Source organism: Ptychodera flava, chromosome 12 (genome assembly GCF_041260155.1).
Source record: "Ptychodera flava strain L36383 chromosome 12, AS_Pfla_20210202, whole genome shotgun sequence".
NCBI lineage: Eukaryota > Metazoa > Hemichordata > Enteropneusta > Ptychoderidae > Ptychodera > Ptychodera flava.
The window spans coordinates 23,360,684-23,376,803 of record NC_091939.1 but is presented as its reverse complement, the minus strand read 5'-3'; the positions used below and the strand labels follow the sequence as shown (position 1 = coordinate 23,376,803).

General features: G+C 38.3%; 2 protein-coding genes across 3 annotated transcripts in view; both read left to right on the top strand.

The window, feature by feature from the left end:
- The window catches only part of LOC139145442 (zinc finger protein 160-like), a 40,790-nt gene extending 25,398 nt beyond the window's left edge, over nt 1–15,392 (top strand). Inside the window, exon 4 of the transcript XR_011554920.1 lies at nt 13,564–15,392. The gene's annotated coding sequence lies outside the window, so the exon portion shown is untranslated. The remainder of the gene's footprint in view (nt 1–13,563) is intronic.
- Nucleotides 943–15,392, top strand: LOC139145443 (zinc finger protein 540-like). 2 transcript variants are annotated; one of them, XM_070716632.1, is made up of 3 exons: nt 943–2,258; nt 10,035–10,156; nt 11,263–15,392. In XM_070716632.1, the coding sequence occupies exon 3, from the start codon at nt 12,187–12,189 to the stop codon at nt 13,198–13,200; it is 1,014 nt and encodes a 337-aa protein (XP_070572733.1). In that variant the 5' UTR covers nt 943–2,258; nt 10,035–10,156; nt 11,263–12,186; the 3' UTR covers nt 13,201–15,392. The 2 variants fall into 2 exon arrangements, with proteins under 2 accessions (XP_070572733.1, XP_070572734.1); XM_070716633.1 differs by having other exon boundaries at nt 952–2,258.
- Nucleotides 15,393–16,120: the final 728 nt, after the last annotated feature.

Sequence of the window (16,120 nt, the reverse complement as noted above, 5' to 3'; positions counted from 1 at the left end):
CCTTTCCAGAGGTGCTCATGAATACAGCCTGTAAGTTTTGATGATTATTTTTCACAAATGTTGTTTTGATGCTACAGTTACTTTTTTTTCTACCCTCTAGAGCGTGATTAGATCCGTAGTATTAAACTTGTCATTTCAGCCTGTACATGTGAAGATGTATTAGTAATGTTGACGAGTGAATTCTGGTCCGGAGCAGAATTCAAATGTAAACAATTACCGTGCATTCTACATGTATAGAGTTACTTTGCAAAGAAGCTATATATGCTTGCGACATGTTTTGGGGAATAGATCAAATGACCATACGGTTGACATGTAGTAAATAATTCTGGGTAGAAAACGATATTGTCAAACTCTTCTCCCACATAGCAGTGGTTCAACGTGGGGCACACAAGCACTAGAAACTTAGAGAGTTTTCATCTACTATAGGGCGGGCCGGAATTCGGACAGGGTCACATTCAGAAAACCTGCCGGGGAGTTAAATTCGCAAATATATTTTTAAAGTGAAACAAATGCTCGATATCCAAGTTCACCTGTTAAAGAGAGACAGGGGCACGTATTATGAAATAAGAGCTGCCAATAAAATATAAACTGCACTTAATAGGGCTGAGAACTTTATTTTCAAAAATGTTACTTGAATTAAGTTGTTGGTACTCTTTTTCTTATAGACTACATGCATTAAAGGAATACTTCTATATGATAAAGTTAAGTGGAAATTGCATTAAAGTTTTAAAGTATTCTGATAAAGGTCATACAAGTGAGATATTATTGATATGGACTGTGACCTGCCTGTGAAAGGTCACTGTTTTGTGTGCATGACAATTGGGAGGTGCTCATTTTATTGAAAACAGTAAAACACTTTCTGGTCGCTATTTTTCGTGCAACGTTATTTTGAAAAAACACCATCCCCCGTAATTTCTATCAAGTCCCTAAATAAAGTCTGTCATAATCTACAACGTATAATTTAAATATTGCAGCTATGATGATGAGGTGCATCTAGATATTGTGCACGAAATAACAAGAAACTTTCACAGGCGCAGTTCCGACGATTGTTTCCCTTTAAGATTGGCAATAACTTTTCAAGTCAATTAGGGTCTAACCTGGTGTTCACAAGGCAGCGAATATCAGCCTTTACTTTTTCCCCGCACCTAAATTATCTTCCAACATACTAAATAATAATTTAATATCTCATAGTAGAGAGCTAGGCAACATGTCGCATTTTTTTGTGTTTGTTTTAAGGCGGGGATTCCTGCAATCGCGCACTCTGGATATAATACTGCTATACAGAAAGTAGCTTTACATATTTATTGACAATTGAATAAAAAGAAATATCTCCCATACCAGAGATTTTTTGTTCTGATCCCTAAAGGGAATATTATTGACTTCCAATACCAACATAAACTGTATATGAATATATAAACAACTGAATTGCAGTACAGACTCGTGTTGACTTTATAGAATATCAGCTTTTGACAAGAAGGTATATTTAACGCACTAAAGATATAGAAAATTATTATCAAAATTGCAGCTACTGTCCCTTTCTTTTGTTACCAACAAAAATAAATATAATTGCAACAACAGAGAGAGAAAACAATACCATGGTGAAGACAACAGAGTATCTTGAAAGGAGGAATGATAATCATGATTTCCAAACTATCGGTGTCTGATAAAAATGTAAATAATGATGGCAGATTGTAAAAGTGATTTATACAAAACAAAAATATCTGATAAAAATCTGATAGGCAGGTTTCAGTGAGCTGTTATGAGTAGAATTGGACATTGTTAGATACTTTTGAAAATTGCGCAACCAATAAATTTGCACACAACCCGAGTATTGCCTGGTAATTGCCTAATATAATGCAAATATGAAAATCTTTGCCGAGGCATAACACAGTTGCTTTTGTGCAAAGCGCCCCCAACGGATGTTTCAAAGTTTAGTTGAGAGGCATAGTTGAGAGGTCAAAAGTTTACATTATGTAACCAAAGTTTTGTAAATTCGTACTCGACACAGCCAGCCAGCTGTAGCCGCGGTTTTTGTGGAGTGACTGTGGTTTGACGCAATCTCAGATTTGAATTTTACGTCCGCCTGAAATATTTGTGTAGCAACATTTGTACTTCAAAGATGAAATCGGCAGAAATAATGAAGAAGCACTGTTTTTCGGATTCAGAGCCCTGTGAGAGAACAAACTGCAAATGCAATGGCGGCTGTGGCTCTGGAAGTGCATTCAACAACAACTGTGGCGTTCCACGAGCCTGTCAAGGTATGATATATATAGCTCTGTCGCTTGTGGTCAGGTACACCGTGGACGGCCCCTGTGACCCAGGAAAAATGTATTTTTTCAGTGTCAAAAGAGTTTGTTCGCTGTGTACCTCAAAACACAGGCACTAGACACGTCGCTTCGCGATCGGTGTACTGATTCATAGGAAACAGAAGAGCTCGAGCCTTTGATCGGGCAGATCCTTGATCGCGAAGCGACGTGTCTCGTGCTTGTGCCTCAGAACACTACAAGTACCAGATGTGAACTGAATGTGCTCACGTGGTTTACAACACGATGCTGAAGTTATTTTCGTATTCGTTTTCGTATTCGTTTTCGTATTCGTATTCGTATTCGTATTGGAGTCACTGACAAAATTTTTATTTTTAGTCCAAATTTCGTACGTATTATACAAAAGTTCTGTCTTTACAGAACTTAAAGTGCTTTTATATGACAATATATCAATACTTCAATATTTGAGAATGTAAGTTGAAAAAGATCCAATCTTTTTAGGCCCTAGATTGAAAGATATCGTTGCTATAATTAGAGGAGAGATTTTAAAAACAAACGGCCAGTACACAGGCACTCCTTAGCTGGGTAGTCTGTTGAATAGATCGATGTTCGGTTCGATCTATCGATCCCGTAGTCGATATGCGCGCCATTGTAACCAAAATACTCACTAGGTTACAGTGGCGGGCATACTGACCACGGGATCGATAGATCGAGCCGAAAATCGATCTATTTAGCAGACTACCAAGCTATTAGCGCCTGTGGGCCAGTAGTAGTCTTTGGAGGAAAGATTTTTTAAACAAACATCATTTTCGTATTCGTATTCGTATTCGTATTAACTTTATCACAACAACCAACTTAAACATTCTGTTGACATCATTAGTATCGATAATGGAAATTTAGCTGACCCGCCCAATTTGACGAGTTGTAAACTTAAAAGGTAATTTTCTTGTTTTAAACTGATATCTCTGAGAAAGTGATCGTCATAACGACAATGAATGCAGGGCTCAACGTTATCGCATGCCCCTAAGTCGATGACATGCTATATTTAGACTGCTGTCGCAAAGAAATATCATCTCATATGATGTGGGAAAGCGTTATAAAAGAAAACGAGATGAATAAAATGGTATCATAGGCCTATGTCCTGATCGGTACATTTGTTTCCCTAATAAAGATTAAATTAATGTGTGAGCTGTTGTCAGAGTCTTTATTTCAGTACGGCCCATCTCTTTTTCTTTCCTTGCGTTTGCGTCAACTGTCATTGCCAGAACATGTTGATCAACTTGCGTTATGATAAGATACACTAGAATGCATGGAAATTAATTTGTATCGCGAAATATCGAGAAATACCTGTATTCCATGATAAATAGACTTCAGCTAGTCTAGTAGCTGTCGCAACTGGCTCGATCGGTTTCCGTCATTTGTTACTGTGCGATCCAGTTTTAGTGTTACGCAGTTTGCCCGCTCTACAACTCCGTTCTGCAGGTCACTCCGAAAACTTTCAGCAGTACTATTTTGGGGGACCAATTAAGCCGCTAGCCGTAGAGAGCTCCTTTTTTCAACAAAAACTCCGAATAGAAATGCAGCAACTATCAACTTTCGATAGATATTTTGTAGGCAAGAGAACAAAACTCAAAGGTATATGCGCATTTATCCTAGCTGTGATATCGCAGCGGTACTTGTGGCGTGTATCGAACTCGCTCGGGTCATTGAGGTCATCGCCACAGTCCCATCCATGGTCTGTTCTCTACTACCTCCATGGTTCTACAAAATTGCAGTCGCTACCCGGCAGATTTGCCATTATCAGTCCGGGTTATGTCCATAGAGAGGATATTACGATTGACCAATCAGCGAACCTGCCGCCGCCAACGTCATGAATACTTAACCATGCAAACCTTGGCTCGTACATTGCAACGAGTTGGAACTTTTCGGCTTGATTTCGCCCTTTATTTTTATCACTGGGTAGTTTTTAGTTGTAGACGATACGCACAATGTTCAGTGCGGCCGAGATGGTGACCGACACAAGTGGTTAGTACATTGAAAATTACTTATTTGGATGAATTTCCTGGCCGGGTACGGCTCCTAGAAATCAGCATTTGACCCTTGTAAATCTACAGTAAGTTATTTGTCGCCAAATATCGCCTATTTTGGGTCAAATTTCAATTTAACCTTGCCATCTGCAGTATGCAGAATTTTTCAAGCTTTACAAAGATGGGTCAACTGTTTTAGTCGGTCATCGGAGCACGATGGAGCACGATTTTTCCGATCACCATGCGTTTCCGGTACGATTGACCCTTCGCTCAGAAAAACGCGCGCCGGATCAATCGCCGAGAAGTTAACCAAAAGCTGGAAAAGAGAACGAAAAACGTCCAATAACTCTTTGTCGAATATGGTCAAGGGTAAAGAAACTCAGAAAACTATTCCTGAAGAAATCTTACAATTTTTAACACGGTAGAACGTCGCCAATCGACTGGAGCTAAGATACTTCCGGGTAGCCAACAGTCTCACTCGATCGTGGATCTGTCAGGTTATATCGCGATCTGAACAAAGTGAACCAACGTAACCTTTGACCCTTGTTACATATACAGTACGTGATTGGTTCTTGCCTTAATTTCATTACATATACGGTACGCCATTGGCTCTTAATCTTCCCAACTATCCTCTATATGGACATAACCCGGACTGATGATATTTCAACAAAGTTGCTTGCTATTTAGATCTAGCTGAAAACAAAAACCTTTATGAAACAGGATAATCCAGTCCAAGCTTGATGAAATCGATGCTTTGATCTGCTTTCCAAAGGACGATTTCCGGAAATGGTCTAGCCGGTCACATGCCACTATTATTAACGCAAATATTCATTACGCACGTGAACGCATGAAACATGTTGCAGTTACTGGTTTCTTGTTTTCCCTTGTCAGCTATATTTTGATGACATTTTATGCTGGGATTATGATTGGTTCATTTGAATGATGTGACAGCACTAAAACTGCTTCTGATACTTGATTGGATTGTAGTAAAATTTATCATTAAATTCATGGGATATTTTGACAGATCATTCAAGATAACATCAGCAGACACATTGGCAGCGCTGTGCAGAGGAGAGAACGCGCTCAAACCTTCGAGTAACTCCGCTCAACGGCTATGCTTATTCAATGCGTATTTGGGGTCGTGGCCTTTCAGGACAATGCTCCGTGAACACTGAGCGAATATATGTTGTATTTGATCACGTATACGGTATGGAGAAATGTCTTGAAAAAAATTCAGTCGCAATCTCATAAAATTTGGTCACCTATGCGACTGAAAATGGTCGCTACTTTGAGCCCTCATTGAATGTAATACATGAATTATCGGTCGGTCCGGTTTTTATGTATAATATTGCTCACATCTTTACTCTGAAAGATAAACTACCTATTGTCATTGATTTATGTTACTTTCTCCCCTGTAGCAGCACGTACAACTTAGTCGTAACTTGCAATTTTGTAATTTTTTGCCTTACCGCACTCCCTGAGTTATGTAAAGTATTGTATTGTATTGTTATTATAATTTATTTCAGGTCTACGTAGAGCCATATCAAAATCAAGTAAATACTTGAAATACAAATTGTAAATGGATATGATCATTCTAAAGTGAGTCCAAAAGGATGACCGGATATAACAATTTTCACATTTTTTTATTCAGATGGTTGTCCTAGACAAGTCCCCCGTTCATCATAGCTTTCAACAGTCACCCGTTTTGCAGCGCCTCACAAAAATCTGCCCTCCCCGCAAAACAATGGTACAGTCCAGGGCAGCTAGCGCTTCTAGATCCTTTGCATCCGCTCTCACGAGTCCCATTCATTACTTGGCACTGACCACCTGATTTCGGGGTGCATCCAGCTGCCCGGTCAAGAGACATTGGCAGGCGAAGATGCTGCCTTACCAGATCCCAACCGATTTTAAGTATTTTTTTTCAAATAAAATGAAGTGAACAAAATTCTTTAAAATCTACAAATGCAAATTTATGTAAATTTAACCAAATTTGGCAGATGAAATTACGAATCAAATTATCACAATATTTAAACCTCAGTAAATATCGTATATTGCACGTTTCATACCTGAAACCTGGACTAAAAATAACAATTTCTGTCAGTGACTCCAATACGAATACGAATACGAATACGAAAACGAATACGAAAACGAATACGAAAATAACTTCAGCATCGTGTTTACAACAGGTTCATTACATATAGTAGTATACTTCACAGATCAGATCACTATATGTAGCAGCTAGGTTTCATTTACTTTCGCACATAGCTCTGCGTGGCAGGGCTGTAGTTACCTACGTTATGCGTAGGCCGTATACGCCGGTGACACACAGCCCTGCCATGCAGCTAGAGCTATCACTCATTACAAAACTTCATTCAATATGCAAATGAGCTGTTTATCAGCTAAAAGCTTCATTGGACAATTCGATATCTATCAGATAAACATCTGCAGCTCGTTTTTTGCTCACTCACATGAGCATATGTTGCAGCGATGTCTGTCTGTCTGTCTGTCTGTCTGTCTGTCTGTCTGTCTGTCTGTCTGTTGGTCCGATATCTCAAAAACGGGTGATCAGATCAGAATCAAATCTGGTACATAGATTCAGTTAGCAAATGGCAAAAACTGATTAGTTTTTGGTGGGTGTGGCTTGCTTACTTTTTGCTCATTTGCATAATTAATGATTTTAGAAAAAACGGCTTTACATTGAGAACGACTGCACACAATTTGTTGAGTCTCACTACAAATGTCGATCACACCAAGATATATTAGCAGTGGGAACCATTAAGGGGTGACATGAAAGATATTTGCTAATTTGCATATTAATGAACTTTCCTAAATTAGGGATATATATCTGATTTGACTTGATCAAAAGTGACCAAACTTGGTATGGATATTGAAGATACTATTATTAAACATTATTGAAAGTCATAAAAGCATTTTAACTTCAGCCAATTCCTAATTTGCTAATTAGGGATATATATCTTAATTGACTGGACCAAAGTTGATGAAACTTGCTACATATATTGAAGCTACTATGATACAATATTATTGAAAGTCATTACACATTTTTACTTCAGCCAATACCAAATTTGCATATTTAATGACCTTTCCTAAGTAGGGATATATATCTGAATTGACTTGATCAAAATTGATGAAACTTGCTATGTACAATAAAGACACTATGATGTAACATTATTGAAAGTCAAAATACATTTCTATTTCAGTCAATTCCTAATTAACATATTAAATGAATTTCCTTAATTAGGGATATATATCTGAATTGACTCGATCAAAATTGATGAAACTTGCTATCTGCATTAAAGACAATATAATACAATATTATTAAAAGTTATTTAGCATTTTCCCTTCAGCAAATTCCTAATTTGCATATTTAATGAACTTTCCTAATCAGTGATATAAACATGAATTGCCTTGACCAATGTTGATGAAACTTGTAATGTACTTTGAAGATATATGATGCAACATTATTGAAAGTCATTAAGCATTTTAACTTCAGCCAATTCCTCATTTGCATATTTAATAAACTTTGCTAATTAGGGATATATATCTGAATTGACTTGACCAATGTTGATGAAACTTGTCATGTACTTTGAAGATACTATTATACAACATTATTGAAAGTCATTAAGCATTTTAACTTCAGCCAATTCCTCATTTGCATATTTAATAAACTTTGCCAATTAGGGATATATATCTGAATTGACTTGACCAAAGTTGACAAAACTTGCTACATATATTGAAGATACTATTATACAACTTTATTGAAAATCATTAAGCGTTTTTACTTCATCCAATTCTTAATTAGCATATTTAAATAACTTTCTTAATTAGGGATATATATTTGAATTGATTAGACGAAAGTTGATGCAACTTGCTATATACATTAATGATACTATGATCATACAGTATCTGCAGCAGATTTCATCGAATTTGGTGCAGTTATATTGGAGTTACAAATTACAAAACTTCATTAAATTTGCAACCGAGCTATTATTAACTTGACACTGGCCAATACTATAGGGTTATTCACAAAATACGGCCCTGTATGGACGAGGGCTCAGTGAGTGACGTATTGGACGAGCTGAAGGCGAGTCCAATTCGTCACTCACTGAGCCCGAGTCCATACAGGGCCGTATTTTGTGTATAACCCTATTATTATACACCTCCCCCATTAATAGTCCGTATAAACTAATTCTATGGTAAATTTTGAGGGATGCGGCACGCGCGATATGAGTGGAACGCGCGCGATCTACTGCTCCGTAGTACAAGTCCCTTGCGTTGGCACGAAGCCAATTAATTTTCAGTGCAGTACAAGCAAACTTCGCTGAATGTTTTCAATTTAATAAGCTTTTTAAAATCAATTGCATTTAGACTAAGTTTTGTGTTTAGCGTGTTTTAAACCTTATACTATGAATACATTTTGGTAGAAGTTGTTATTATATCTATAACTCACCGTGAAATAGTTTGTTTACATCTGATAATCGCTAGGTCAAAGGTCAAACAGGCGCGTCGCGCGTCTCCCGTATTCGGGACTCCTCGTACTATACAAAATACGGAAAGTTATTGGACGGTCAAACTCCCATAGGTTACGGTAGTAGGTGTATAATACTTCTCAGTACAATTAGATATCTATCAGATCAATATTTGTAGCAGGTATCAAGGAGGTGGTGTAATTACCTTATATTGATGGCCCTAGTCAAGGTCATGGACAAGTGCAGAATTTATGAATGCCCACCCATTGGGGCGGGGAAATGTGGGGGATTTACTTGTTTTAAATAGTCGAGGGTTTTCCAGATTGTCTTGCCCAGGGAGTGAGGCATTTGACAAATTTCGTGACTAATTTCCAAATCGCCCACTATGCCCCAAGGTGGGGGAATGCGCCCACTATGCCCCAAGGTGGGGGGTTGGGGGTTGACATTGCTGGCCGTATAACCCTGCCACTCCCTGACTGTTTGTATCGATTTCCAAACCAAAAGACAACGGAGCGACCTAGACTAGGCTGCGTGTGTCTGACTTTAGGACTCAATCTAACCACATGAGGCCATACTGTAGCTCGAGGTTTTGCCAGGGTATTTTGGATGGATGGTACTAAATATATTACTGCAGCTACATGTAGTGAGGCCACACCCCTGGCACGCAGAGCTACATTGACACAGACATGATGCATGAGTAAAGAATAGTGGACATACCACTTGTTTGCGACCTTAAAGGGATTTTCTCAGGGACGCTAAAGTGATCGGTTTAGTGGACTTCATAAGTTACCAACAATTTTTCAAACAAAATTATTTTGTATCCACTAATCTCCGGTCTTGCCCTTACATGATACAGTGAAAGCAATAAGATGTCACTTTTATCACTTGAGAACAGGACAGTGTCATTGTGAATTCCAGAATTATATCAAATGTGTAGTGTAGTATTTTCATAATGGTTAGTCAATCCGACTCATCCAATAATTCACAGAACTATGTTAAAAAAGTTTTAATGTTTACATGATGTGATGAAAAAGTTTGCCCAAAGTATGTTGATATTGTGAACATTGACTTCACTGAGATTCCAGCAGTCTTTTTGAAACTGTTGTGCTGCAGCACATTGTTATGGTGCTTATATTTTCAGTGAATGTGACTTTATCTGACTATTTTTTCCTCGTTTTAGTTTGGGAATATCATAGATTGGCTGTTAATGTATGGCTTCTTAACCGTAACATTAAAACATTCTGTATTTCTTTCAGAGTGTTGTGCAACTTTCCAATCTCTCAAACAATTCAACAAAATGTATGAGCTAGTTAAACCATTAGAGACACTGACTGAAAGATGTGTCAACGATATCAAGACAATACATTATCAACGAAAGGTAAGGTTATGTTATATGCAGGGCAGATGTCAACTTTTGGTATAGTATGTATATGTGTTTGTTTGTTTTGTGTGTGTGTGTGTCTGTGTGTGGGTGTGCAGATCTGACACTAATGTGCCACATAGCAAACATGTCTTCATCATTTTGTTGTTCAACGTAATCTTATAATATGGCTGCTGTTTTCTCATGCTCTGATCTGCTGCATGTAAATAACTCAATAGCTTTTATTCCAACTTGACTATTAGTGTCACAATGTTTTGCGGTAAGTGTCAATAAGTCTGGTGTCAAATGAATTGCGTAAGAAAGGATTCACTAAATCCTTGAGAAAGTACAGCTGAACTGGTCTCATACCTAAATTTCACGCGTATTTGGAAATACAGGTATTTCCCACATGCATTTGGCGTACATACTACCGGTAGCTTATGAACTGTCATCAAGGTTTAATTTTTTTGCTTAGGATAAGGCTGATAATGACCAGCTCCTTCCAGAAATAGGCTGACTTTGCACTCTTTTAAGTTGATGTTGTGTACTTAGAACTGCTGAAGGCAAAATGTGCCCAAAAATGCATGTGTTTGCCACCATTGTATGAAGTATGAATGCCAGAATTGATTCATGTATTTCATAAATGTTTAGAAACAGCTTTGGGTGGTCAGTCAGCCAGGTGTGCAATGTCAAACTGATTGTCAGACATGTTCATGTCTTTTGCAGAGTTTTACTTTATATCGATCTCTGTGACCACCGATGGTTTTAATAGCCATGCTTTCATGTATGTTTGTATTGTACTGTAGAGTTGCATATTGCTTTCACGACTTTGACTTTGTTACATGTTTACCTGTACTTTGTTCATAGTCTGTGCCTTGCTGTGCTGTACTGCCTTTGGTGTGTTCAGTAACTATGTATGTGACCTTTCACCTATAATTTTTGGATTAATATGGTATAATGGGCGGCTAAGCACTGTGCTCTTAAATCCAATAGAAAATCCATGAAAAATGTCTCCATTTTGTCCAATATTACGTGAAGTCATTATAGTAATATCAAAAGCCTACATCTCTCTTGTTTCTACCTTACTCTACTGAACTGTTTTATATTAATCTTTCTACTAACAGATGCATCAATAATTGTACAGAGCATTATGCAACATTGCTTTATAACATTGGAATATGGCGTGTCCAACCGAGACAACAGCAACGAAGACCTGAATCCATTGTATGAGGGCAATCATGTTGAACACGGAACTACATTACACAAAGATTCCTTCCATTTGATGGAGTGCCATTCTCATAATGGGGACAGCTATGAAAGTGAAATCAGCACTGAGTGTTGTGGAAATCATGTGAAGGAGAGCAATGATAAAGCACATAGCTTGAATCACTCAAGGGCACAAGTAATGGAATATGGAGAAAGTGTGGAGACCTACAGACACAACATGTATCTGAAGGGGCTTACAGTGATTAATTCTGATCTCACGCCATTCCAACACAGTGAGTGCGGTAAAGCATTAATTGAGAATGGCAATCTTGAGGCCCATGTGATGACCAACTCAAATATCAGCCCACATGAGAGCAAAGAGTGTGGTAAAACATTTAAAACAAAACAGGGACTTATTGGGCATATGTTGATCCATTCTAGTATCAGACAACATGAATGTAAAGAGTGTGGTCAAACATTTACAGAGAAGGGCAATCTTGTAAGTCACATGCTGATCCATTCAGAGATCAGACCCCATAAATGCACAGAGTGTGGTAAAACTTTTAAAACGAAGGCGCATGTACTCAACCATATGTTGATCCATTCTGATGTCAGACCACATGAATGTAAAGAGTGTGGTAAAACATTCACAGAGAAGGAAAGTCTCAAAAGGCATATGTTGATCCATTCTGGTGTCAAACCACATGAATGTAAAGAGTGTGGTAAAACATTCACAATTAGTACAGTCTTAAAAGCATATATTGATCCATTCTGGTGTCAGACCACATGAATGTACAGAGTGTGGTAAGAAATTCACAGAGAAGGGCGGTCTTAAAAGCCACATGCTGATCCATTCAGAGATCAGACCCCATAAATGCAGAGAGTGTGGTAAAACATTCACAGAGAAGGGCGGTCTTAAAAGGCATATGTTGATTCATTCTAATGTCAGACCACATGAATGTAAAGAGTGTGGTAAAACATTCAAACGTAGGTGCAATCTTAAAAGGCATATGTTGATCCATTCTGGTGTCAGACCACATGAATGTACAGAGTGTGGTAAAACATTCACAGAGAAGGGCAGTCTTAACAGGCATATATTGATCCATTCTGGTGTCAGACCACATGAATGTAAAGAGTGTGGTAAGACATTCACAGAGAAGGGCAGTCTTAAAAGCCATGTGTTGCTCCTTTTCAGTGTCAGACCCCATAAATGCAGAGAGTGTGGTAAAACATTCACAGAGCAGGGCGGTCTTAAAAGGCATATGTTGATTCATTCTGATGTCAGACCACATGAATGTATAGAGTGTGGTAAAACATTCACAATTAGGTGCAGTCTTAAAAGGCATATGATGATCCATTCTGATGTCAGATCACATGAGTGCACAGAATGTGATAAAACATTTAAAAGAAAGGCAGTCGTACCCGACCATATATTGATCAATTCTGGTGTCAGACCACATGAATGTAAAGAGTGTGGTAAGAAATTCACAGAGAAGGGCGGTCTTAAAAGCCACATGCTGATCCATTCAGAGATCAGACCCCATAAATGCAGAGAGTGTGGTAAAACATTCACAGAGAAGGGCAATCTTAAAAGGCATATGTTGATCCATTCTGATGTCAGACCATATGAATGTAAAGAGTGTGGTAAAACATTCACAATTAGGTGCAGTCTTAAAAGGCATATGTTGATCCATTCTGGTGTCAGACCACATGAATGTACAGAGTGTGGTCAAACATTCAAAGAGAAGAGCAGTCTTGAAAGTCACATGCTGATCCATTCAGAGATCAGACGCCATAATGCACAGAGTGCGGTAAAACATTTAAAAGGAAGGCCCATGTACTCAACCATATGTTGATCCATTCTGGTGTCAGACCACATGAATGTAAAGAGTGTGGTAAGAAATTCACAGAGAAGGGCGGTCTTAAAAGGCATATGTTGATTCATTCTAATGTCAGACCACATGAATGTAAAGAGTGTGTAAAACATTCAAACGGAAGTACAAACTTAAAGGGCATATGTTGCTCCATATCAGTGTCAGACAGCATGAATGAACAGTGTGTGGTAAAACATTCACAGAGAAGGGCAGTCTTGAAAGGCCAATGTTAATCCATTCTAGTGTCAGACAGCATGAATTTAACGAGTGTAGTCAAACATTCAGAAAGGAGGGCAATCTTAAAAGGCACATGCTGACTGACATTCAAAGATCAGAACCCGTGAGGTAAAACATTCGTAAGGAAGGACATAGGTACATTGTTGATCCATTCTGGTGTCAGACCTCATGAATGTACAGAGTCTGGTAAAACATTCACACGGAAGCGAACTGCCTTAGATGACACAAGGTAATCCATTCTGGTGTCAGACAGCATTAATGTATAGAGTGTAGTCAAACATTCACAGAGAAGGACAGTCTTGAAATTAACATGCTGATCCATTCAGAGATCAGATGCCATAAATGCAGAGAGTGCAGTAAAACATTTAAACCCATGTACTCAACCATATGTTGATCCATTCTAGTGTCAGACCACATGAATGTAAAGAGTGTGGTCAAACGTGCACATTCAGGTTTGTTTTTGAAAGGCATTTGTTAACCCTCACAAAGATCACGTGAACGCAAAGGCTCGCTTATTTTACTGGATAAACACAAAGAGCATGGTGAAACTTTATCTAAAAAATGATTCTATCAGACATATATTGATTAAATCTCATGTCAGATCATACCATTGCAAGAAGTGTCATACACCATTCAAACAAGATGGTGATCTTAGGAGACATACATTGACCATTCAAGTATAGGACCTCATGAATGCAAAGGATGATGTAGGAATACATGCATGCAAAAGTTTTACTAGTAAAATATCAATGTATGAAAGCAGGTTAAAAAGATCCATTAGAGAACAATCTTAGGGCACATTAATCAGTCCAGTAACATATTAGACTGGAAGATCATCGCTCGAGGGTACTTTCTGTGTTCCCCCTTATTAGAGGAGGGGAGTGGAGGGAGCGTCCTTGAGTGACGGATCTTTTAGTCCAATATCATGTCAGACCTTACGAATGCAGAGGGTGGGACTGAGGAGAGATATTAAGATACACATTTTCATCTTGTTAAATATAAGGCTCTGCTTAAAGAGTATAGGGGAAATCATCCTGATAATACAACCATCTTGATATACCTAGATGTATGCAATTGAATATGTGACCTTGTGAAACGAAATAGAACATATGAATTTAGGCATTCAATGTCTAGATTCCCAATACGTTCCTGACTGTATCTTCAGAATATTGTTATCTTATGAGGAATGTGTCATCATGGTGTTACACTCATAAAAGTAATGTAAGAGTTAATTTTTATTTACAAATACTGTCACAAGTTTTTTTAGAGAATATGGCTTACAATAGCTAGCTTCATCTCTGTGAAATAACACCAAAGCTTTAAAATGAATTGGCTCCGCTGTATTTTTAAACAACACTGCCATGAAGAATATTTTCCGTATACTGGTGTCAGTACCAGTCAGTATTACTGATACATTAAGTCATCGCTGATGACAGTCCCCACTGGATTATGGTGTTTGAATAACTGTGTTTGAATTACATATTGCTTGGTAGCTTTATTACAGGGGAGCTGTTAAATGTTGGGAAATATACGATCCAATATGGCCGCCCGGTGGCCATATTAGATATTATTATGAAATAAATCAATGTGCACATATATGCAATAGTACTTTATCTTTGTACCAACATTGAACGAAATGGGTTAAGGGATAGTATTTGGTTCAAAAACATGAAAAATTTGCAATTAAATGGCCGCGCCCGGCGGCCATATTGGATTTTCGTATCATGAAATAAATTGACTTTCATATGTATGTCACAGAACTTTATCCTAGCACACATTTAAAAAAATCGGCGCAGGGGTGACAGAGAAATGGCTACTGACGGAGGATGCACAGATGGACGGACAGACGGTTAGTCCCCGCCGGACACCGTCCGTGGGGACTAAAAGTCACAGTAGCCCTTACGAGGGCGCTGTTAGAATAAATTGTTTGAAAAATATTTTGCCAAGTGTTTCTATGTGACAAGTCAGTCATTGTATGGTTGATGTGTTAACACTGAGAGGGGTAATTTTGCTGACTGTAACCAGGCCATAACATGATATATTCAAGTCATTAACTTATAGATTATTTTTCGAGCGTTATGTGAAATGGAGGTCAAAGATCATCTTTGTCTCATGACATTTTAATGAGAAGCTTTGCTCCCATACTGATCCCTATCCAACAAAAATCAGACTTCTGTTTGTGTGGCTTATACGTATTCTGAAGTTGTATTTGGATTTCTCGGCATTAATACCAAAGCTGCAAGGCTTTCCAACTACCTGAGGCAAATGCCGTAGATGTCGACAGCTGGATGTCAACTTTGTGATGCTGCACATTTCTTTCCCAGTTCGCGTTTGTTATGTCATTTACAGAAAAAAATCTCAACAAAAAGAACACGAATAATGGCAGTGAACGGTGCACATGCGCACTCGGGGGGGGGGGGCACTCGGGGGGGGGGGGCGTAGAGAGCAGTGAGCGACGGATCTTTCAGTCTACACTATATCGCATGTCCCATATACAAGCATTGATCTCTCTTTTACATCCTAGTCGACCGATATTATCACATGTGCATGTGGAGATTGCTATCAGCTTAAGACAGCAGTAATATTCCTTTCATTCAGATTAATTTAGGAAAAATTGAAACGCTCCAGGGATAACGATGTATCAATTTCTTTTCCTTTCATTTAT